Here is a 24,518-nt window from a genome sequence, read left to right on the forward strand (position 1 = left end):
GAAGTTGGGTCCAAGCAACTGTTGCTGCTTTCACTTTTTTTTCTCTCTGTCCTCTCATGCAACGTGACTTCTCATCCCTTACTCTATCCCTAAAAGAAGAGGGGGGAGCCTATATTGGTTCTTCAGCAAACTGTAAGTGCCTTGGAAAGTGGTTATAACGAGTAATTCTCCGTGTCTTTGTGTCTGCTGTAAGTAGTGATGGGAGAGGGAAAAAAGGAAGGAGAGCAAGTGGCTGTAGAAGGTGGGAAGCCCTAACAGGAGACCAAGAAACTCTGAGATGGAGGTGGGCTCGTTTCTTCCCCCCCCCACCCCGACCAGGGTGGGGGAGTTACAGAGCAAACTGTCCCCGCTCCTCTGCCTGTCGGCGAAGGCCCGCGGTGCTGAATGCCTCCGGCTGGGAGGAGGATTAGAATCCCGCATAAAACGAACCGCGGGCGGGTGACGCCGCCGCGAGGCGGGGGGCTCCCGGGAAGCCGCTCTCTTCCCCGCTGCCCCCGACGAGCGGCGCCGTGCCGCCCTGCCGGGCCTCGGGCCGGGCCGGGCCCGCCGCTCCCGCGCTGTTTTTCTCCCAGTGTGCCAGAAGAGGGATCCCCAGCCCCGGCGGCGCCTCCCACCCGGCCGCCGCCTCCCTGCCCGCGCTCCCCGCGGGCAGCGGCGGGCCCCGGCAGCCGGCCGGCCCCGGCAGCCCGGCCGGCGCCGCCGCCATGGCCCGGCGGCGGGGGCCAGAGCCGCGGTTCCGCGCCCCTCCGTCGCCGAGACCTGCCCGGGCCCCTCTGCCAGGTAACGGGGGCGTGTGGGGCGGCCCCGGGCCGCGCACCTGGGAGCGGGGCCGGGCCGGGGCGGCGGCGGCTGCCGCGGGGCTCCCCGCCCGGGGCTCGGCCGGGCCCGGCCATCTTGTCGCGGCGTCTCGCCCCTCCTCAGCCGGCCGCGGACGGGCCCCCTCCCACGGGCCGCGGAGCTCCGCACCGGGCTTGGGGCGCGGGGGGCTCCCCCCGCGGGCGGGGAAGGCGCTGGAGGCGGCTGCGCTCGGTGGGGTTTTGCCGGCAGTCGGGCCCCAGTCCGGCTGGAGCCGGGCCCCGGCCGGCCCTGCGCCCGTCTTCAGCGGAGCTCAGCCGGGTAGTCAGAGAGCACCAGAGACTGCACGCACAGGGAAATTTATATCTTTGTTGCATTAATACAAAAGACAGCGATCGGGGAGGAAGGGGGAGCCAGTAGGGCTGCTGCTTAGCTGGGGCTAGCTTTCGGGGGCTGCCACCGGCAGCCTAAGAAGCTTCCTCCACCCAGCAGCGCCCCAAGCAGTTTGCGGTTTCAGTCACCCCGGGTTGGGTGGTTTAACCTTTTACCAGGTGGTGCCATCAGCAAGCAAGGCCCTGGCTCAGGGCAGAGCATGGGTGCTTCATCTTCTGTGCTGCAGCAGGGACGGCAGCCCTGCACGCAATGCTCCTCTGCAGCACAGAAGGTCCCCAGGCTGGCACCCTGCAGCCCACCGTGCTCTGGCATGGAGCCAGAGCAGCATCATCACAGAGCCTGATGCAGAAACACAGGGACAGGGTCAAGATCACTCAGCTGGGTCTCGGGGGTGGCAGACCTGTGGATCAGCTTGGGGTGCTTCTTGAAGGCTCCAGGCCAAGCCAGAGGAATTACTACAGAGGTCTCCAGGGACGGCGTGTCTGGTTTGGAGCATCCCAGTAACCTCAGCTCCTCGGTGCTCACGTCAAGGGACAGGCTGGTATCCAGGGGGCCTTTTATTGCTGAGATCTCCCATCTGGGTCCTGGCGTCTTCCCAAGGGTTGAGAGGTCACCAACGAGCTCGGTGCTCTTGGAGAGCAGGCTCTCCAGCAGTTTGGGGTGCTTTTCTTTCTTGCACGGTGTTGAGGTGTTCTGCAACGCCACATCCATCAGGCAGCCAGCTCTGCTGGGGTGCTCAAAAGGCAAACTGGACAGGTCAAAGGCAGCCTGATTTTGGTGGGTCTTGCAGAAGCAGACAAGACTGAGGTCAGAGATGTCCTGGGTCAGGCTGTGCAGGTCAGTCTTCACGCAGCTGCTCAGGGACTCTGACTGCTTGACAACACACAGGGAACTGCCTTTTGCTACACTGTCCAAGTCCATGAGAAGCTCCCAGGTGTCTGGTTTGGAGACACTGCTAGAGTCCATGTAGTAACTGCAGACAGGAGAAGAATGGGTATGGCTGGAGGCCCTGGCCACAAATCCATTTTCTAGGATTTCCTTTATGGTCAGGGTGCTGGTGCCATGCCTCGTGGTGGACAGCATGGTGCAGAATCCCACTACTGTCAGGTTTATGGAGACCAGAACGTCCCTGTCAGAACAAACACATTACTGTTCACTAGCAAATTGCAGACTTAAAGTAGCAGGACTGCTCTCTGCAAAATCCTGTCTCAGTCTTGCTTAAGAAAGCAAGGAGCTGAGCAGGATCCAGGGGAGGGAGGTGGGCATCCAGCCTGTCATTGTCTTCTAGAGCAACACGATTGTACCACAGCCTGATCATTGCTTGGAGCCTCCTTAGAGTTCTATTTATTTGGCCTTAGCCTGTATACCACTACTCTTAGCTTTGTACAGGGTGTAGGGAGTCTCAGTAAGCCTCTCCATCTGTTAGTGATACTAAGATGGAGCTGTTTTTCCCCAGAGATAAGACATTTTATCCTCATTCCTCAAGTCAGAGGGCCATTAACCCCAGTTGAGTCCCTTTGAGAGGAAGGCAGTAAAACCAGGCTCTGGTTAGGATGGGAGAGGTTGAGGAGCAGCTCTCATCTTACCTTTAGTCCCACACCTGGTAATCCCCACCTGCAGACCTGTGGGATCCCACAGCCCACATAGGGCACCAAGCGAGGTCCTTGAGGACAGGCCCTCCTAGCAGGTCTCATGCCATACACCCCTGCCTTCTGCTCTGTGGGCAGGAGCTTCTTTCACACTCCCCCTCTGCTTGAGAGGGAAGTTCTCACTACCAGCTCAATCAGCAGCTGCCTTCCACCCACTCCCAAAGGTAACAGGGTAGATCAAGGAAGGGGAAGGCAGTCACTGTGGCCTGAAACCATTTTTACACTGAACACATTAAAAGCAGAAATAAAAAACTCCTGAATTTACTGTGCGGGGGGAGGGGGGGGCTGTACAGCCAGCCTAGAAGGAAAGTCTTTAAGAGACTAAAATACTTTTTGCTTAAAGATAATAATAAAAAAAAAAGTATGTGAGAAGTACTAGGGAAATAAAAAGTACTACTTACCTTCAGCTTCTATGAAGACCCCCTTTGAGATCTTGATCTTTTTTGCTGGTGTGGCTTATAGCGGTTTTATAGTTCTGGTAATTCATTAACAGGCTAATTTCCTAATTAAGCTAGTTTGGGAGAGGGAGGGGTTGTTGCTTCTTTTTAAGCACGGGGGCTGTGATTATGGGTTGTGGCTAACTGCTGAAGGTAAACTGAGTCCTTTAAGGGCTTAGTTGTGTTTGTAGCCTGTCAGTGGGCAGCCCTGGAGAGCAGAGAGGTGTTTGCAGGAACCGTGGTCCTCTGCTGCAGGAGGAGGAGAATGACACATGGAGCCTTCCTGCCTGGACATGACACTCTGGGAGGGTCTCCAACAAAGTGACATCTCTCTTCAGTTTTGTATTGTTTGCTCTGGAACGCTGGCCAGGAGCATCCACATGCACAGGCTAAGTAGGGACATTATAGATAATGCATGGGCACTAGCAGGTGTGCGTGCTGTGTGTACGCAGGCAGCGTGCAGTCTGAAAATAGCCAGAATTCAAAACGCACATGTACGAAGTGCTGGCCTGTCTAGGACCAGCTGTCACTGGGGTAGCCGCTCCTGCTGCTTTTAGCTCTCCCGCTTTTCGTCCGTGGTGTGACAGTGCCGCTGCCCGGCCGCGGGATGCAGGGAGGAGCTGAGCTTTTTCCACGTTGACCGCCTCTTTTCTCTCCTAGGAAGCGCCAAACCTGTGCTTGCCTCTGGGGGCCCCATAGCGCACCCCTGGAGCGAGAGGTGCTGCAAAAGCAACGTGGGGAAGGTGGTTGATTTTAGTTTGGTTTTTTTGCCCATTTTGATGGGAGGTGGCTGCCGGGGGTCCTGCGTCGCGTGGCTGGCTGGCTGTGGCATGAGAAGACCGCAGCAGTGCCGTAGCAGAAGCAACCCCGCTCCCAGAGCTAATCGAAGCCTTGTCCTGAGGGGTTCCTTGTCCTGAGGGGTTCTCGGTGCACCCCAAACCCGCCCAGAGCCGCGATCCTGGGGCGGGGGGGGGGGGGGGGCTGCAGCGGGTTTTGCAGGGGTAGAGGTGAGCCGGGGGAGGGGGGAATGCTCCTGCTCCGCGCCCAGGACCGCCTAGCTGCGGTTGCTTTGGGGGTCTCGGTGCGGGGGGGGGGGGGGGTGTCTCGGTGCGGAGGGTCTCTCGGGGCCGCGGGGGCTCCCCGGGGGCGGGGCGGGCAGGCGCCCTCCCGCGCGCGCCTCTTTGTGCGGGCGGGAGGCGGCAGCGCGCATGCGCGGCCCGGCCCCGCGCGGGGGGGGGCGCCGTTGGCGCGAGATAGGAAAGTGCCGCCGCCGCCGCCGCTGCTGCCCGGCCCCGCCGCGTCCCGGCTCCGGCTCCGGCCCCGCCATGGCGCGCCGCAGCCGCGGGTGAGTGCAGCCCCCGCCGCGACGGGGGCTTTGTGTGGGGCCCCGCGCCTTCCCGCTGGGGCGGGGGAAGAGGGTGTGGGGTAGCCTCGGGGACCCCCTGGAGGCGCTTCTCTGCCGCGCGGCCAGCCACCCCCCCACCCCCCCCCCCCGCCCCGGACGGCCCGTTCCCGCTCTCCGGCCGGGCAGCGGGACGGCGGGCCGCAGGCAGGGCCGCGGCCCCGTGCCCCCGGGCTCCGTGTTCCGCGAGTCCCGCTCTAAAGGCTCCTCTTGGCCCCACCCGGGGGCTGGGAGCGGGCCTGGCTGTGCCTGCGCCGGAGCTGGGGGTGACAGGGCAGGCCGAGGCGGGTCCGGTGGGTGATGTGTAGAGCCCTTTGGGGCTGCTGTCCCAGCACTAGCTGGTTGGCTTCTGGCTGCTCCTCGCATCCCATTTCTTTAGTCCAGCAATGCGGGAGACTGGTGAGCTGTAAGGAGGGGAAATGGTGCCAGTCCCTCGATGCAAAATCCTCCCAGAGGGACAGAAGGGAGCAGGAATCAAGAGAAACACTACTTCCCCTGCTCTCGGCAGCATAAAAATTGCTGGCACGCACCGGGAATCCAAAGCTGAGGGACCCCCTTACACCTGGGGTGTCTGAGTGAATGTCTGTGAGGTGTTGGGGCTCAGTGCTGGAAGAAAGTAGATCTGGAGCTCTGCTCTGTGCAGTGCAGGTTGCTCTGTGGAGCTCTGCTTTGCATGGTGGAGGTTGCTGCTGTGTTTTTATCGGAGGTGGAAATTATAATCTTTGTTCGTTCATCTCTAGCGAAGACCAGGATGAGCTGCATTACCAGGATACCGACTCAGATGTGCCGGAGCAGCGGGACGGCAGGTGCAAAGTCAAGTGGACACAAGAAGAGGTGAGTGAGAGCCTGGCGCTTGCTGAGAGCGAGTGCTTTGGGATAGGCTTCTGGCATGGCCCCTGGGGCTTGGGTGCATCCACCCCAGTCTTCATCTGCTGGCCACAATACCACATCCTGCTGTCTTCCTGCTGGAGACGACCATGTGTCTGTTTTGCTCACGTGAGCTGAGGTTCAGGGGAGTTTGAGGTGTAGCCTGGAGAGCAAGAGCTCCAACCACTTTAGCTTAAGCCTGTGGGCCCCGAGTGAGCCATCTGCTGCCTGCAGCACTCTTGTGAGCAAAGAGGGGTTCCAGAGGATGTCTGAGGCCTCCAGCAAGCTGAATTGTGCAGTGGAAATGTCCTGCCTTTTCTCTAGCAAAAGCAGGGAGCATCGAGATTGTTGGGATCATGGCTTAGTCATCCTGGCTGAGAGCCTGAAATTAGTTGGGATATTCTCTTCCCTCTTCCCAGTTACTCCATCATCTTTGTTCTGTGTGAAAACTACAAGATGTCCTATCTCCCCTTGGGTCTGAACACCAAGTAAGGTGGTCTTTGTGCAGGGATCAAAGCCTTGGGCTTATGTTGAGCAGGGAATTATTTCATGCCTCTTTGCCCAGCTGGAGCACAAAGGCAAGGACACCTATAGCAAGCTTTCTATGAGCTGTAAGAGTAGGCACACCTTGGCTATAGCAGGATTCATGAAAGAAATGCTGTAGAGCCCCGTAGCACTAAAAGACTATAGACCACCAGGCTAGTGGTGATACGCTTAAACCAGTCAGCTTTCTTGGCCAGGCAAAAGCAGTGGCTGAGCTGGGAGATGGACTGTCTGGTCAGGGGTGTACTGAGGCTGGATAAGCAGGGTTTGAACCGGACTGTACTGGAACAGAGCTGAGCTCTTGTTTTGTCCTTGCTGTATGAGATCACCTTAGTACAGAGCCCAGAACCAAATGACCTTCTCCAGTTGGGCTCCATGTACTGGAGCACTGCTAAAGGATGGTGTGAGCTACCTTCCTCCCCTGAATGCAGAATGCCAAAAAAAACCCCTTCTTGACAGTTCAAAATAGCTACCTTGTTCTCTTGATGCTGTCAGCCCGGGGTGCCCGTGGCATGTATTGCCTCAGTGTATGTGAAAGTGAATGTCTTTGTTCTTTGCAGGATGAGCAACTGAAGATGTTAGTAAGACATTATGGGCAGAATGACTGGAAGTTCCTGGCCAGTCACTTTCCTGTAAGTGACCCCTTGCCCAGGTGGGAATTGTAGTGTTTGTGTGTTGCTGCTTGTGCTCACTGCGCTGGTTCTCTGTGTCTGTGCAGCACCTTGCACAGTGTGGCTCTGTTCTGTGGCTGCAGCTCCATGCAGTGAAATGGTGATCCTTCAGGGCAGGGAGACATCCTTCTTGCATAGAGGGCTTTCAAGGGAGAGTCTGTTGGAGCTGGGGTGAGAAATTGAGGTTCCTGACTCTGTGCCCAGTGTCCTAGTCTTAGTATGTATTCTTCATATGCTTCTGCAGGTTTTCTAAGGGACAGCCTGTGTGTACGGGGACTGCTGTTGCTATAGGAGCTTTTAGAACCTTTGGTCTAACGCATGGCTGTTCTTGTTCCTTTTCCTAGAACCGCAGCGATCAGCAGTGTCAGTACCGGTGGCTCAGAGTGTTGAATCCAGACTTGGTTAAGGGCCCTTGGACCAAAGAGGAGGACCAAAAGGTAAGTCAGGGATGAGAGGATCTGAGTGTTGAACTGTGACTGTCTGCGGAGAGGATGGAGGTCTCAGACCCTTGGGTCTTTTTGTAAACTGTGGGTAACTCTTTCCAATGCTGGATACCCGTGAGAGCAGCACTCTGACCTGTTCTGAGCAGCCTAATGCAGCCATGGTTGTGATGTGCAGGAGCAAGTCTAGGCTTCTTCAACTAAATACCTTCTCCCTTTCACACAGTACTGCTACAGTAGGCTGCCAAGGGAGTGAGCAGAAAAGGGAATTAATTCATCTGCCTGCTGACAGATCTCCACCTGACCTGGCCATGCTGGACCTAAAAGAAAATAAAACTGCCATTTCCTCTGCTACAGTAGACAGACTGAAGTGATGTCTGAGGTTGGCTAGGTGAATCATGACTTCTGTGAATCTGTTTCTCTGCTGATTCCGGAGTGAGCTGAGAGGGGCCAGCTCAGGCAGACTCATCACCTTGATGTGCTTAAGAAAAGTTGGACTTCGTTCCAACTTCTACCAAGGTTTTCTGCTGCAAAATGTCCTAGTTTGTCATATTCTCTGTAACACTTCTGTGCCCCCATTTCTTTCCCTTTTGGTCCCATTACAGGCTGTTACTGTCCCTTTTGCCTCCTATCTGTGTGTTATGTCAAGCATGTCCTAAGGAAGCTTCTCATGATGTCATTTCACCTTCCTACAGCAGAGCAGTTGCTGCCTGCTTTCCCCTTCCCTTTACATGTCCTGACTGCCAGCATACCCATCTTGGCCAGACTGGGCTTCAGCTTTCTCCTCCTGACACTGCACATTTCTTTGCCCTGCAAGCTACTCCAGCTCCTTGGCTTGTGCCTCAGTTCGGTGTCTTTGGTCCATTTGTCTGTGCTTGATAGTCAAGAGTCTGCAGTAGGGACGTTTGTTGTGGGCCAAGAGCAATGTGAGCATCACCTGTCTACCCACATCTTTCAGGTGAGCACAGTTGGCTAGGCTAGAAGTGCTCTTTGAGAACCCTTTAGCCTCCTCTCTAAGATTTTGGTGGGCTGAACATTGCAGGCAATAGATTGTTTTGTCCTGACTGTGCCATGGACATATCGCAGGGACTCAGAACAGATTCCATGCCCAGAAGCATTTGCACTGAGCCTCAGGCAGAAGTGACAAAGCCCTGGTTGAATGGGAAGTGGCAAAGTGGATGGCTCTTAAGTGAATATAGCTTGTTTATGCTTTGGAGCTCTCACTATGTGTCCTGGTGCTAGTGGGGCATGGAGCTGCAGCTCTGCCATGTCCTTGGTGTGGCACACTCTGTTAAAGGGAGGCTGTGCCCAGGGGGCAGACCAGTGCAGAGCTGATGGAGACTGCTGTCATGCGGCCAGGTCCTCGGTAGGAGTGAGGGCAGAGGAGCCTTGGGGCATGTGGGACTTGGCCCTTGCTCAGAAATGGGCATGTGTTTCTAAATCTGGGCCCCTCTGTCCCTGGTACACCTGTCAGTCTCCACCCCATCTTGTGGCAGTCATCTGCATTCACAGGTACTGTGTGGCAAAATGTCTGCATGGAAACAGCCTCTTTCAGAAATTCAGCTGAATCGTTGCTCTCAAGTGTTGGTATACCTGATTGTCAGTGCTGGATCCCTTCAGCTTTTTCTCCTAAGGGGCCTTTCTCTGCCCTTACCTGGTCTCAAGAGAGGTAAAGAGCAAAGCATGAAGATGACTGTGTTGACCTTCCCATCCTTTATTCCATTTCCTTATTTCCCTCCCACTCTCTTCAAAGGTAATTGAACTGGTTAAAAAATATGGCACCAAACAATGGACCCTGATAGCCAAGCACCTGAAAGGGCGGTTAGGAAAGCAGTGCCGGGAACGCTGGCATAACCACCTGAACCCTGAGGTGAAGAAATCCTCATGGACAGAGGAAGAGGATCGCATTATTTTTGAGGCCCACAAGGTGCTGGGGAATCGTTGGGCGGAGATTGCCAAGCTGCTGCCTGGGAGGTAGGACCTCTTTGCTCACTGGTGCCTTCACACCTGGGTGGCCTGTGGAGATCCACGTGTTGGGCTCACAGGATGGGGCTGGAGAGTGTGTAGGAGCTGTTAGCTGTGCTTTAAAGCTGCTGTAAATGGTTTCTGTTTCCTTCTGCTTTCTCTGCAGGACTGACAATGCTGTGAAGAATCACTGGAACTCCACCATCAAGCGGAAGGTGGACACAGGAGGCTTCCTCAATGAAACTAAGGAGTCGAAGTCACTATACTTCCTCTTGGAGGTGGATGACAAGGAGAGCCAAAGTCGAACGAGAGCTGGGAACCAGGTACTGCACCAGCACATTTGCAGCAGGCAGCTGTCAGTCGTCTGCTCTGCTAATGCATATCAGAGCTGTTCACCCTTCTGCTGCCTCTCATGCTGCTTTTGCCACAGCCTGGTGTCTACATAGACAGTCTGTGCCTTCCCTCAGCCTTCTCCAAGAGACCGACTCTTGGGAGACCTCTCTCTCCAGGAGCTAGAGCCCAAGTATGTTGTCCAGGCAGAGGACAGCAGTCTGCTAGTACTGTTATCTTGCCAATCCCAGCATCAGGTCTGTCTTGGAGACCAAATTTTTTTTTGACTCTCTTGTGCTGTTGCTAGTGGGAGAAGGCAGCTGTTCCAGACCACGTTGGGGGACATGGTGAAAAGGTATTGTGTTCCTTTCCTCTAAAAAAAGGAAGCAGGGGAAGTATACCCAATTATTTTTTTCATGAAGAAAGCATGTAGTTTTCAAAGGCAGGCTCTTGGAAAGTAGGAAATGCGGAATTGGTGCTACATGCTCAGCCTTTGTTCAGCTTTCTCCTGGGATACTGTTAAGTGAAACCTTCAGTTAAACAGTCCTGTGTTCATTGTGTTGCATGGACTCCTGCTCAGATGGTGTAGGGAATGGAGCAATGAGGGAGAGTGGGGATGTGAAACAAACTGAATGGCAGGTAGCAGAGCAGGCAGAGCTGAATGTGTCCAGGGACGCCTGCTCTTTTTCCCCAGAACTTGACATTGTTCCTTGGCTTCTACTAACGGCTGGACTCTCTTTGTTGTATGTGCAAAGAATGTCCTGCCAAACTGGCCAGTTGATATCTCTGAAATAAAGGAAGAGGATGTCAGCGACGAGGAAGTGACCGGTGTACAGGAGTTACCCTCAGAGCTGCCAGCTGCTGAACTGGCAGAGCATAACGCCGAGGGGACCTCAGATGATGCTGTGCCTGAGGATGCCTCTTCATTTTTCACATCACCATACAAATGGGTCGTTGAAGCTGCCAACTATTTGTACCCAACATCTGTGCCAGCCTTCAGTGAAGCTCTGGACATGATTGAATCCGTAAGTAACAGACCATTGTTCCTCCAGCTAATGTAGGGAGACTGATTCCCCACCCTTTTCCCTTGAGTGAACTTATTGGGTCCCCTGGCTCATCACTATAGGCATCCTGAGGAGGGCTAGGTCTGTCATTGGCTTGTGGCTTCCCACCAACTCTTTTCCAGGGCTGGATTACACCTTTCCAGCTCTGCCAGTATTGCTCTGGGCTTGCAGGTTCCCCTAGGTGGGTGTCCTTGTGCCTGGGCTCTGCTGGTGTGGGAGGCTGTAGATGCTGGCAAACCTGATCTCAAGCCCTGCTTTATCAGCCAGACCATCCCTAGCTCTCCTGTTCATAACTGTTCAGGCCCATGCTCACGGGCTTTCCTTTCCCTCCTGTTATGGGATGGAATAGGATAGGACAGGCTGGGAATAGGCCAGGCCCACTTGTAGTATGCAGGACAGATCCTTTCACACCGGCATGATGCCACCATTTGCTTTCAGTGGAGGTAGCTTCACTGAAACTAGTAATTTTGGGTCAGTCAAGCAGTGCTGAGGTCACCAGGGTGACGGAGGAAGGCTGGCTAGAATCAACAGAGCACTTTGCTGCCATCAGAGGGAAATGTCTTTGCAGCCCCCAGCCTGCCTCAGGAGCTTATGAGCTGATTATCCGTGAAGGATCCACTTTGCATGTGTATAGGAGGACAGAGAGTCTTTGCCCAAGGCTTAATGGCCCATCTGTGGGTCCTTAGGGGCCTGCTTGTATGGTGCTTTGGGTATTGGTGGGGTGGAGCTGTGAAACAGCTGATCTCTGAACTGGTCTGGTTATTTTTAATCTGCTTTCAGCAGTGTGTGTTACAGCAGAGCCCTGTGTCCAGCTGTATTGATGTGCCCAAGACGGTGGTTTGGTGTTGGGTGACAGTTCACTCAGCCCCTGTCCCCAGACCTATCCCCAGCTGCTTTTTTCGTCCCCTCTGTGTGGGGGTGCAGCTGTTTGTGCAGCTGTGCTGTGAACTGAACTGGGAAACCAACCTTGCATAAACAGAAAAATCTGCCCTATGCACAAGCAGCAGCTTTCAGCTGGGTCAGTTCCCTGGTCTGGTTCTCAGCTGAGCTGGCAGCAGAGGGGAGGAGGGCTTGAGCTCTCCTCTAGCCAGGCTCCTTGCAAAAGCTGGTGCAATCTCACAAACGGACTTATTTCACCTCCCAGTTCATATCTGCATCTGCACCAGTTGGCTGCTCAGCTTTTCCTCCTGGTCTGCTTCTGACGGTTTCCCTTCTGTGCAGGACCCAGATGGGTGGTGTGATCTGACCCAGTTTGACCTACCTGAGGAACCCTCTGCTGGCAGCAGCAGTAGTAGCAACAGCCCAGTGAGGCAGACCCCCAGCAAGCCAATGCCATCCCTGCCCAATGTGACTGAGTACCGCCTGGACGGCCACACCATCTCAGACCTAAGCAAGAGCAGCAAGGGGGAGCTCATCCCCATCTCTCCATATGCAGAGGTGAGCTTTGGCACACCACCCTCTGTGCTGAAGAGGCAGAAGAAGAGGAAGATCTCCCTGTCCCCTGTCACAGAGAACGCCACCAGCACCAGCCTTTCCTTCCTTGACTCCTGCAACAGCATGACTCCCAAGAGCACCCCTGTCAAGACACTGCCCTTCTCTCCATCTCAGGTACAGAGCAATGGCGAGCCCAGTCTGTGCTCCTCTGCTTGGGCTTGGTCATGAGCTAATAAGTGTTAGTGCTCTGTCTGCTTGCCTTAATGCCATGTATTCCCATCAGCTCTGCCAGCTTTGTGTTTCTCCTCCCTTGAATGAGGCAGTGCCAGTGCACAGGGTGCATCTCTTTGCTAAAACAAGGTATAGAGCTGGGTTCTGGCACTGCTTGTCTTCAGTGATGCCCTTCCTGTGGGAGCAGCAGCCTGTGTCTGCCTCTGGGAGTGCTTGCAGCATCGAGGAAGCCCAGCTACACTGTGTGATGGGCAGGGCACGTGCCCACTATGAGGAAGGAGCACCACTGTGCAGATCTACATGTCTGCCCGCTGCAGGATCGCTGGAGAGCACAGTGCTTCTGTCCCCAGGGCATTGCTGCCCCCAGCTGTGGGTAGCAGAGTGGCAACAGTGAAAAGTGGCTTCCCTGTTTGTTTCTAGTTAAGTCACGCAGACAGGCTTGGCAGCACGTGCCTTGTGCAGATCTCTGAGTTGCTGTGCTTAGGAAAATGCTCCTAGGCTTGTCTTTGTTGCAAAACAGACTCAGGATCTTTCAGCCTTTGTCGCGACTCCTACAGTGTCCACACACATGTGCACACATGGTCTCCACCATACATCATCTTGGAGCACTGTGGTGTTCAAACCCACCAGCATCTGGTAGATTGATGTTGTGAAGTAAAATCCTAGCAGAGATGACGGTTTGTCATTTTCTCACAGTTTAGGCTGAAGACAGATCAATGCAAAATCTGTTAACTTGTACGCTGTTGTGTTACACGGACTTCCCTCATGTTTGCCAACCTGAGGTTGGAATAGACCTTTGGTGGGCTGGCATTACCTGTCCTTCACGATTTTGCTTAGCCTTATCTGGACCAGTGCAAGGAGAGACTTCTCTCCACCCTGTAGGTGCTTATAGTCATATCAGCTGATCCCTTATGGGAAATGAATAACCTTTTTAGGTGTGAGGCACCTTGTGGCAACTTTCATGTGAGTGTCCATGTACAGGATTGTATGAGTCTGTAAGAGTCATCCTGGTTTATACTGGTACAGATCCCTCTTGTGCCACTCAGTATGGTAGGATTGTCCCTACTTCAGGTTTTCCCCATATTTAGGAAAAAGTAATGACTTGTGATACTGTGCTGGGATGCTTGAGACTGTCTTCTCTTTCTTTCTTGTGCTGTGCAGTTCTTAAACTTTTGGACCAAACAGGATACACTAGAACTGGAGAACCCGTCTCTGACCTCCACACCTGTGTGCAGTCAGAAGGTGATTGTCACCACCCCTCTGCACAGGGACAAGACCCCTCTGCTCCAGAAGAACTCTGCGTAAGTCCTTTCCTCCTCCCCCATCCTCACCTGAGCAGCATCCTTTTCCACACAGCAGTCTGGTCCAATTCAAACATACCTCCCCCAGTACTTGTACTGGCACTACTGAGAGTGAGGCAGGACAGGCTGGGGATTTTGTTAAAGCAGTGTTTCCCCTGCAAAGACAGCTCCTCTCTGAGCTGCAGGGAACAAGTGTTCCATCTGATTGGGGCTGCAGCCAAGTGACCACTGTTGTGCTCAGCTGCTGGGTGGACTGTTGCCTTCTGTGTACATCTTTGGGAAATGTTGCTGTGCTGTGAGCCCTGTGTCAGCAGAGAAGGAATTTGTTTTCCTCGGCAAGAGCTGTTCAGATCCATCCCTTTAGCTCTGCACCCTTTGCTTTGCCTGACCTGAGGGGCAGTCCAGGGTGATGATTATCCAAGGCACTGTACCAGGCAGGTGAGAAGGGGTGGGCTGCAAGGGAGTGTTTTGCTGGTGGACTGAAGCAGCAAGTGATTGGGAGTGCTGGCTGTGCTAGCCAAACTGCTCTGTTGACATGGTCCAGAGCAGCTCCCCTGTCCAGGTGGTGTGAGGTGGCTTGGCTGCTCTTAAGTGCATTTGCACCCAGGACTTCTGCTGGTCCAGCTGTGACTGTCACAAGCCCAGGCTGGCTGGGCCTGAGCAGATCTGCCAGCAGAAGCGTTGCAGAGTAGGGCTGGCCTGCGGAGCTCCATGTTGCCTCTCAGGGTGCTGTACTGCTTTCTGATAAGGGTGCTTGGTAGCTGGCAGGGTGGAGCAACATAGCTGGCACATCTGAAGGACGTTTTCCCTGCTAAACGCTCCTCCATGCCTGTTTGCCCTGCTAACACCCCAGGAATAGTCCAGCCAGGCAGATGGCTTCTGCTGCTGCCATATGAGACTCTGCAGGCTTGGAATGATGGGGGTTACTTTGTGTGGGTTACATCATGTCTGATCCTTTGTCTTTTTCTTTGCTGCCAGGTTTGTCACACCAGATCAGAAGTATGTGGTGGACAACACTCCTCACACCCCCACGCCTTTCAAAAATGCCCTGGAGAAATATGGACCAATTAGGCCTCTGGTGAGTATTGGGCAGATCTGCCACTGGCAAGTGGCAGAAACATAATGAATGGAAATGGGATGTGGGGTAGGTTGCAGCAGAGCTGTGAGCCAACTGTTATCTGTGCATAATAAAGTATGGTTTGGTAGTGTCAGGCTGAGATGGGAGGGACCTTGTCATGGTGAACATGTCATGGTGAGTAGCCACAGGACTTTTAGCTTCCCTGTAAACCAGCTGAAAATGCATAAGCTGCCCTTGAATCAGGCTGCAGTGCTTGGCTAGTGATGACCTTGAGGAGAAGCAAGGAAACAATCTACCTCAGCATCCCTGAGAAATGGGGTCTCTTAATGTGGGTGTTGTGGGGATGGCAGTTTCCAGTATCCTAGGCCTTCTGTGCATACTGGTCTCTGGATGGCACATTTGGGGTTCAGCTGATAAGAGTCTCTCATGCCCGGAGATCCTGTAAATCTGTCAGGCTGGCAGAAATCTTGTCATATCCTTTCCATCTGGGAAGTAAATAAGTTGTCTTTGTGTTTGTCCTCCCACTGTGGGCTCCCCTGACCCCATTATCCCTAGAGGGAAATACTTGTGAGTCTGGCCAGCATACAAATTTTGACTGTCTTGTGCTTTCCTCCTTTTCACACCAGCCTCAGACTCCTCACCTGGAAGAAGACTTGAAAGAGGTGCTCCGAAGCGAAGCTGGCATTGAACTTATCATAGAGGATGATGTGAAGCCTGAGAAACAGAAGAGGAAACAAGGGGTGAGCTGATTTTTCATCTAGTACCTGCTGCTGAGCTGCCCTGTGCTGTTAAGGGGTGTTTTGGCTGCTTTTGTTCATCCTACTGTTGATGCCAAAAAGTATTTGGCCCATGGCTGCTGCCTTTTAATCAGCAAGAGGTGCCTGAGGTTAAGGCCAGCTTAAAATATGGCCAGCTGTGTCCTGGTTTATGCTGAACTCGGGGCATGCTAGGAGATGCTGTGTCCATAACCTACAGGAGAGACCCATAGCACACTTGGAGCATCTGTGGCAAGTTGGGCTCCCAGAAGCCTATGGGCTGGTATGCAAAGTCTCTTGGCTCAGTTGCACTGGTGTTTTTCCTACTGAAAGGGGCTTCCTCTTCTAAATCGGTGGCTTTTAGTGCCAGGAGGAGAGCACTGGAAGCTGCTGTGCCCTGTGGTGGGGAAGGCTGCAGCATGCTTTCTTCCTGAGGTGCTGGTGCAATGCGGACCTGGGGTGATGTGGGCTTGGTGTGCATCCTGGGCCCTTAAGACGGGAGTTCACCAGGTTGATTCATGCCAAGTCTTGTTTTTCTATGTCCCTCAGTTGCGCAGGAGTCCCATCAAGAAGGTCCGGAAGTCTCTGGCCCTGGATATTTTGGATGAGGATACAACGCAAAATATGCCTGCCCTCCCCAAGACAGTCTGTTTCAAAAGAGCCCAGGTGAGGGGTACTGTGCTCAGGGCAGGGGTAGAGCTGGCTTCTGCTCCAAAGAAACCCTGTGCAAGGCAGCTGTGGGACCTTTGCCACCTGCAGCTGCCTTTGAACAGTATGTTCAATAGTATGAACATCCACCCCTGAATGTGGATGAAGGGCTGGATTTGTTCGCTGGCCTTTTGGCCAGGCCAAGTATCAGCACTGTTAGGGCAAATTAACTTGTTTCCTTATACTTTTTTTTTTTCCCCCTTTGCAGCCTGTGAATTTCCTGTCGAGGTCCCTGAACCTTTCCTCCTCGAGCAGGAAGAATGACAGTGGTTTGCTCAACAGAGCCTTTGTGCAAGTGCAGCCAGAGAAAATGTCCTACAGGAAAATGCCGAGCCATTTCCGACCACCAGCACCGGTAAGCCCTGCAGCCACTGTTCTCCCAGTCAGGAGGTTAGCTGGTAGTGCAGCCCTTGTCCCTCCTCCCGAGGAGGAGTGAGGGGATGAAGGTCTGCATAGGCATCCATACGCTATCAGAGCTGTCTTTGCACCAAGGTTTGGAGATGCTGAGCCAGTAGTGTCATGCTATAGCTTCCTCCTGTCTCTTTGCAAACCTGCCCTTCTGCTGAGGCTCAAAGCCCTGTGGTTGATCAGAGCTGTGGCCTCTTTAGAATGTTTGGCCCTGGATTTCTTCATGGGAATCTGCATCCTGTCCCAGTCCTTCAGGGAATTTGGATGATTGATCCAGCAGTGAAGTAAACCTTCCTTTTTCCAGTGAGCACTCCTTGGGTGGACAACAGTAGGCTCATCTCTTTTGTTTCTCTGGGCATAGTAAGGCTGTGAAGTGCTGTATAAATGCGAAACAAAAAGGTATTTCCCACTCCTGTGACTTTTAGGGTGTTTCTAGGTTGTGGTGAAGGCTGTGTGCCATAGGCAGCGTAGGCTGGCTTTATCCTGCTGTTTACCTGAACCTGTGGCAGTACAGAGCTCCGGTTGACAGTGTGCCACCTTGCAGCTTCTGCTGAGGTTGGTGCTGTTACAGCTGCTCTGTTCCCCAGCTCTGCATAGTTGCATCTGCATTGTGCTGGAGTCACAGCAGCCTACAAATGCCCTCTGGGGCATAAACAGTTTCTTGTGCTCTCTTTAAAATCTTCACCACTTGGTATATTTGCAGGCAGAGTGCATTAGTAGAAGGGTATCCTTGCTTTGTTAGGCAGCACAGCTTAGAGAAGGGGATTTGGACCATGATTTTGCAGGTGTTTGCTTGGGCCAAGTCATGGGAGCTCTCTGGTAGCTTGAATGAGGATGGAAATGCATGCTCCCCTTGGTGGGGGGGGTAAAACTGCACTGGGGGTTATTGTGGGGGTGTTTTCACATCCCAGGAAGAGCCCAGGTGCAGTGTTGTCTTCACTGAGCAGCCTTGGCTCAGTCATCATGGAACACTGCAGCGAGGGGGGTTGCATCTGTCCCTGGATTAGAGCTGTCTGTTGAAAAGCTCTTTCTTCTGACAAATAAGTACTCCTCAGCCAGAGTAATTCCTTCCCCTTCTCAAAATAAACCCTACTTAAACACTTCCATTTCTCCTCCTGTCCTAGGCAGGGTCATATTGCTCTGAGAGCTAATAGATCCGAATAAATAAAGCTTTGGGAGTGACTTGAAGGTGACAGTAAGGCGGCTTGTGTAGTGACAGAGTACAGGTGTGCAGTGAAATCCCATTGCCCAAAGACAGCAGAGCTGTCTGCAGTGTTGCTGGGCTCTTGGGATTTATTGTGCTGGACTGGTGTTACTAGCAGTGGCAGTTCCTTATTAAAGAAGCTCACCTAGCTGTGAGCTGAACCTAAATCAGCCCCAAAACCATGCTGTGGCTGTATGGGATGTTGTTACTGTAAGCAAACACTGAAGCTCGAGCTCTTGTTTGCAGTGCATGTAAACGGGTATTTTCCATTCAGGGCACTGTGTGTCTCTTGGCTGCATTTGTCAGAGGATTCGCAGGGGTTTTCCTGCAGTGCAAAAACACCTCGTGGGTGCCCTTTCTGCATGCAGTGACTGAAGCACACCTGATTTTCAGCTCTTCCTGTGTGCTGTGGGCCCTGCTGAAACTGAAGGCACCAAATTGCTGTTAAGCATAGTCTTTGACCAATCTAGACCTGGGGCTGAGCAGCTCCTGTAAGGAATTGAACTGGTTGGGAATAAACCCCAAAGCCTTTCTTGAATTCCATCTATCCTTCCTGGTATTTCTTCAGCACGAGGAGCCTTAGTGGGTTTGTGCTTTGGGGTTTTTATCTCAAGCCAAGTAAGGGAAAGCCCTGAAAGAGCACATGGATCATCCTGAAATGGAGCACTCAACCTGGGAACTGCTGAATGTAACCCCCCTTTGCTAGAGATTACCATATCGGCTGTTATGAGTAACTGGCAGTGTGCAAGCTTCCTCCTGGCTGCAAGATGAGTGCTCTGAAGTTTTATTTCCCTTGGGTAGCAGGTGGTTGTTAGTTTTATTTATTTTTGTAGTCATTTAAAACAGGATGTTGACGTTGTTTGTCCTCTCCCTTAACTGTGTTGTACGCATGCTTTCTTTTCCTCTCTGTAGATGACCAGGGCTTGGAAAGCAGTAGCCTGTGGTGGAACCCGAGACCAACTCTTCATGCAGGAGAAAGCTCGACAGTTTTTGGGCATGTTGAAACAGAGTCACACATCAAGGACCTTAATCTTATCATGAAGGATTGTTCTGCTTTATATTATTTTTTTAAATTTTTTTATAAGTGGAGGGAAGGGGGAGCTACAGGAAAAAATAACCTCTGCCAGGCCCTAGTGTTTGTGGGTGGATTTTTTTTCCTTCTGTTCCCAGGTAGATCTATATTGTAATAAATTGGACTAACTGCTGGCTAATGTGTGGAATGCAAGTTTTGGGATCGTTATGGAAAGGCAAACGAGGGAGGGTTGGAAAGCTGAGAGCAGGACCTCTCTCTGCAAGACCTGGGTTCTGCAAAAGTAGAAGCACATAGCTGTGTTCTACCTTGGAGCAGCATGTGCAGTGGGAGGTGGAGACTGGCCTTGCAGCCTGCCTGGATTTTGTGCTGGCTGCTCAGGTACTTCGGGAATAGCTTTTGCGAAGGTTCCTGCATGTCTTGTGTCTCCTCTTCTGGCTTCCCCTGGGGATGAAGTGGTCCATCCCCCTTCACTCTAGGAGGAGGGAGGGTGTTGTGCACTCGTGGGAGCTGTGCTTTGGGATGACCGGTGTTTGGAGCTGGTCCCTTGCTCCCTGTGGGGCTGTTTTGTACTGCCATGCTGCAGAAGGGGAGCGGCAGGTGCCTTTCCCCAGGGCTGTGCTCTCTCTTCAAATAAACGATGGTGCTAACATCAGCCTGTCACTTTGACTCTGACTGTGCGTGGGGCCTCACAACACTTGGAGGGAGGCAGTGCTGCGCTGGGGTGATGAGATGCAGCAAAGCACTGGTTTTCACGTGGGATCTTTTCTTTCCTGGCAAGTTGCTGAATTACTGTTAGCCTCTCAGCATGGGGGAGAAGGGACAGTGTGTGTGTGTGTGTCCCCTTAGTTTCATCAGTTGTTTAGAAATTATTTTGGCTACTTTATGGGAATGTGCCACAGTGTGAGCTTAGCGTGGCAGGGATCTCTGCAAAGCTGCAGGAGTGGATGGAGGCTGCAGAAGAGCGGTGGGCTGGAGAAGAGCACCGGGAGTGTGTGATATAGCAGAGCCTCTTCTGTCCTTCCTTTGGAGGCCAGAGCTGCATCCATGTAGCTGTTCCAGTGTGATAACAGTAGTATGATGCCCTGTTTTGACACAACCAAGGATAAAATGTAGCTACTGTAGCAATATATTAACTCTTTACAATTGGAAAGGTGTTGGAAAAACTGAAGAGCAATTCACCGGTTAGACCAGCATGTGAGCAGCTCTTCGGGTGAGCTGTGTTCAGGGCTGTGCTGTGCTGTGCCACTCTTTGCAAGCCACCAAAGCCTTTGTTGCAGATCTGCCTCTGACTGGGGTGGTTGCACAGCAAAGATGTGGGGAGGGGGTCTGTTCACCCCTGAGCCTCTTAACAGGGTCACTGTCCCCAGTCCCTTTGCAGGGTGGAAAAACAGAGCAGGGCTGTATAAATCTCATTTCAGGTTGTGGCTTGCTTTGGAAATAGAGTAAAAAAATCCTTATTGACAAACTGTTAGTAAAACCGTGGATCCTAGAAAATGAGGGAATTCTAGAAACCCAGCTCATTTTTCGTTTCTACAAGTGCAGGGCCAAAGCAAATCCATGAAGTCATTTTTATTTCTGTTTCTCAGTGCTGCAGTGTTTGCTTTGGAATGACGGCTGGGACCACTTGTCTGAAAGCCTGGATTTAGCTGCTTCCATTCTGTTGTTATTTTAAGAGAAATTGTCATAAAACCATCCCTCTCCCCTTGGGCTTTAGTGGGCTTGGCTGTTCCTGTGCTGGTTGACTTTACAAAACCAAGCCCAAAATTGCATTTCCTTCCTGGAGCTGATGTGAGCTGGGAGTCCTGAGCAGGCAGGGTCTGCTGGAAAATAAATCTGTGCGTGAGCCTGGCACATATGTTTAGGAGCTGCCCCTAAATTAAAGGATTATGAGGCTGAGAAGTATTAACTGCTGCTCTGATGCTGTAAATCCAGATAGCGCTGGGTGTCCTGCATTGCAGAGTGCTTATTAAGAAAGATTGAGGGGCAGAAAATTACCAAGGAAAATGAGCAAGGCCTAGCATAGTTAATGAGTAAAAAGACAATTAGCTTTTAATTGGAAAATGGAGCTCCTTCTGGTGTGCATGTTACCAGCCTGGCTTGGCTGTCCTAGGGCTCAGGAATAGGCACCATTCCACAGGTGAGGGAAAAAGGCCCCACTTGCTTTGTTTTTCTGTTAATTTGGATGCTCTGCTTTATTTCCAGTAAGAATCTCATAGAGGTTGAACTTGACACTGGTTGTGGAGTGCCTGGACTGGAGCTGGAGACTCCAGGAAGGAGTTTTGCAGAATACTCCTCTCAGTCCAAGGCTCTGTGTCCCTGGCTGTTGTCCCTTTGAAGCCTCTGCACTAGCACAGCCCTCTCAGGCTGCACAACCCTCATTCACAAGGAGAAACCTGGAAATTTAATTTAGCTTTAAATGAAAGACCGGGATGAAAGAGTCCCAGGAGCCTCTGCTGTGTGGGAGAGAAAGCCCCTTCCATGGCCCGGCTTGCTGGAAAGCTGCAGAAACCCCAGCTTTCTGCTTTGTAATAAACTTTGTATTTGCTTTTGGTATTTTTCATTCCTCAACAGAGCAGATGACCCCTTGTTTGAATCCAGATGTGGAAAAAGCCTTGATTTTTATCAGGGATGAGAGGGGAATAGCAGAGCTGGAGCCTCCTGGGTGATAGCATTTTCCTGACTGCAAGTGGGATGTCACTTCCAGCTGGGACAAGCCCTGGAAAAGCTGGGGAGAATAAAAATATTGGGGTAAGGGGGGGGGGGAAGGACACCCAGGGTTTTTTTACTGGCAAGCTTCCTTCAGGATGGAGCTGGGTAGTGCCTGGTGGGGCAGAGCAGTGCTGAGCTTGCATGGCTCCATGGCCAGTAATGTGGGAGCTGCTGTGTGTCCCTCAAAGGGCTCTTGGCTGCTGGGCTTGTTCCTGCTGGTTGGAGGGATTTCACCGCCTTTTAATCTTGTTTTCACAGCTAATTCTACTAAAGCACTGTACAAACAGCAGGTTGCTCACAGCGGGCTTTTTGGCACGGCACCCATGGGGAGAGCTGTCCCTGCACGCAGTCACAGAGGGATGCAAATGGTGAATAAAGTAATTTTTCCTATTTGGGGTATTTCCTGTAACTAAAGGAAATAAAAGAAAAAGGCAACTGAAGTGATGTACGCCATTCTCTGGCTCACCCACAAAACCAGCCCTGGTAAGCCAGTGCTTTGCCTGCTCCCATGCAGAGGCTTTCTGCTGGTGCAGCTGTGCTGGCTGGGGTGGCACAGCCGAGCACCGCAGCTGTGGCAGGCGAAGCTGCTAACTGGGGTGCAATTACTGGTGCAACCCAAACGTTGACCTTGCTAACACACAGTACTTGGTAACTAATATGATGGCATAGAGCAAAATAAGTTGCAGAGCATGAAACGATGAGTAATTCCTTAGCGGTGATACAGAGGTTTGAGTTCTAACATAACCTGTCGCTGCCTGATGTTTTCACGAAAGCATGGCAAGGCTGCGGTGTGCACGGAGGGTGTCTGGCAGGTTTGTCCTCCCGGAGCAGCGGTGTGACCCTGTGCTGCAGCAGGGCTGTTGGCTGCACTGGGAGCTCTGTTCAGGAGCCGTCCCTGCTCCTTGGTCTGCAGGCATGCTGCTCCATCCCTGCTCTATCCCTGCTCTCCTCCTGCCTTCCCGCACAGGGCAGCGGGGTTTACCCAGGCTGTGCATCCTCTGGGGCTGTGGGTGTGCTGTGTTGGGGTGAAAAAAAGATGAATTTCCTGTTGGTGGCTGAATTTGAGTTGGTTACACCTTGATGTTTCATGAGATTTATCACAGCTCTGTGCAGGAAGGGAGGCTGCCTTAGACCCCATGTTGGACCCTGTGATGGGTGCAAGGGGATGCTGAGGTTGGGGTGGGCATCTGGGGCTTCTGCTTTGCCAAAAAATGCTTTGACCCTGGGGATTACTCAAAGCAGCAAAATGGTTCCTCTCCTGCCTTTGCTTATGGTATTTATTGAGCATTTGCTAAGCAATAACCTTGTAAAATTTCCTATGTGCTTTTTTTGATACTCTGGCCTGTGGGTTTAGAGGTTTAGGAAATTAAAAGGACAATTTTAGCCTGGTAGGTAACGTGCTGAGGATTAGCTGAGCAGCTCCTGGATTTTGCAAGAGATGGACACCACTTGTGTTAAGAGCTGGCTGCAGCTGGGCAGGAAACTAATTGTGCTTTAGAAACTTAACATCCCCTCCTGCTGTTTCTAGAGCAAGGAAACTGCAATTCTTCATCTCTGCCAGTACAGAATAATAAAAGATTAAAATATGGTACAAGGTCAGGGAAAACATTTTGCTGTGGAAACCAGAGGGTTTGGAGTGAGGAAATGAATGTTTCCATTTCGAAAATGTTAGAAAAGAGAAATTTCAGGGAGTTAAAACTCCCGTTGTAAAAAGACTCAGCAGAACTGCCCGAGGGACAAGCGCAGGCTCATCTACCCTTGCCATGGGCAGCATCCAGCTTGTGTGTCCATAGCTGGCAGCGGTCAAAACCATCACCTGGATCATATGTGACCTAGTGACCTAATAGTTTGTGAAAGGCAAATTTAATACTTTATAGGAGGTTTTGTTTGTAAATGTATTAGGTTTCGTTTTGTTTTTTTCTTTTCAAAATACTAAACAGATGTTGTAGGAAAATAAATAGTAATTGCCTTCCTAATTCCCTAGGGTTTTTTTTTTCTATTCAGTTTTGGAAATCTCACCCAAAGCTTTGGCTTCGAGTGAGGTAGCCAGGCCCGGGAAAGGGATGCTTGCATCACTGTTGTACAGTGAGGCCTTTTAAGGTGCAATTTTCTTTCTTTTTTTTTTTCCTCTTTTTTTTTTTCTTTTGGTGCAAATGTGCTGTGCCCAGTCCTGAGTTTGGCCAGGGGCACTGAGCTGCCAAAAGTGCCTGAGTCAGTCCATTGGGGAAGGGAGAGCCCAGCACCTGTGCTTTGGGCAAAGACTGAGGGCAACATCCTGCTTTGGATGGGAAGATGCTCCAGTGTGTCGTGCTGATGTTCACCACCACCCTGTGGGCAAGCAAAGCTGCCTCCCTGCCCGCTGCTCCCCTCCTTGCTACGGCAGCCGGAGCTCGAGTGCAAAGTCTGGTGCATAAAACTGTGTTTGTACTGCCTGTGTTTGCAAAACTGTCACAGCAGCAGTGCTGGTGCGAGTGGCTGGGGATGGTGCTGCCAAGTGCCTCCGTCCGGGGAGACTGCTGGTCTAAAAACTCCACTATCAGATTAGAATCTGCAGCCTTGTAAAAATAAAACCTGTTATCTGTAATTGTGCAGCAGGTAATGGGTGCCAAAATTGGTGTCAGATCTGCCCAAAAGGACTAGATAGGGTGGGGGAAAAAAATTTTAGATTTAATTCCGTTGATGTACTCGTCTATTCCCAGGGTTAGTGTAAATTGAGGTTTGAATTAAGCCAAAACAGCCCCAGTTAATGTCTAAATCTGCCATGTCTCAGGCCCTGCAGAAGCAGACAAACACAAAATCGATATTTGCTCTAACTGTTGCTAAGTTTTCTTTACAGATTCATTTCTGCCTAATAATCCCTGCAGCCACGGCTCTCCGGAGCCCTCCTTGCCATGGGGCCGCATCCTGCCCGTGGCTCCCTCCCGGTTGGTGATCCCGGGCTGCCGTGGCTGAGGGAAGGTGGGCAAAAGCCTGCCTTACCCCCAGGACTGGGGCTGCTGGGCTGCAGCTTGAATCCCTCCTGCAAAACCAACCCTGCTCTGCCTTCAGGGGAGCTCACAGCATCCTTCCCTTGCAAGGAAGGAAATCTTTTTTTCCCCTCT

The 24,518-nt window shown here is 52.2% G+C and overlaps 2 protein-coding genes across 3 annotated transcripts; one reads left to right on the forward strand and one right to left on the reverse strand.

The window, feature by feature from the left end:
- The first annotated feature begins 762 nt into the window (after nt 1-762).
- Nucleotides 763-19,360, forward strand: MYBL2 (MYB proto-oncogene like 2). 2 transcript variants are annotated; one of them, XM_069807167.1, is made up of 15 exons: nt 763-780; nt 3,935-4,017; nt 5,417-5,510; nt 6,647-6,718; nt 7,102-7,194; nt 8,951-9,171; nt 9,329-9,485; nt 10,248-10,517; nt 11,778-12,164; nt 13,383-13,522; nt 14,501-14,600; nt 15,227-15,340; nt 15,905-16,021; nt 16,272-16,418; nt 18,588-19,360. In XM_069807167.1, the coding sequence occupies exons 4-15, from the start codon at nt 6,662-6,664 to the stop codon at nt 18,714-18,716; spliced, it is 1,932 nt and encodes a 643-aa protein (XP_069663268.1). In that variant the 5' UTR covers nt 763-780; nt 3,935-4,017; nt 5,417-5,510; nt 6,647-6,661; the 3' UTR covers nt 18,717-19,360. The 2 variants fall into 2 exon arrangements, with proteins under 2 accessions (XP_069663268.1, XP_069663279.1); XM_069807178.1 differs by lacking the exons at nt 763-780; nt 3,935-4,017 and adding an exon at nt 4,589-4,619.
- LOC138690039 (uncharacterized) lies at nt 1,055-4,003 on the reverse strand. Its single transcript, XM_069807189.1, has 2 exons — nt 3,239-4,003; nt 1,055-2,317 (listed from the first exon to the last, which is right to left on the reverse strand). The coding sequence occupies exon 2, from the start codon at nt 2,269-2,271 to the stop codon at nt 1,519-1,521; it is 753 nt and encodes a 250-aa protein (XP_069663290.1). The 5' UTR covers nt 2,272-2,317; nt 3,239-4,003; the 3' UTR covers nt 1,055-1,518.
- Nucleotides 19,361-24,518: the final 5,158 nt, after the last annotated feature.

This window comes from Haliaeetus albicilla, chromosome 2, assembly GCF_947461875.1.
Source record: "Haliaeetus albicilla chromosome 2, bHalAlb1.1, whole genome shotgun sequence".
NCBI lineage: Eukaryota > Metazoa > Chordata > Aves > Accipitriformes > Accipitridae > Haliaeetus > Haliaeetus albicilla.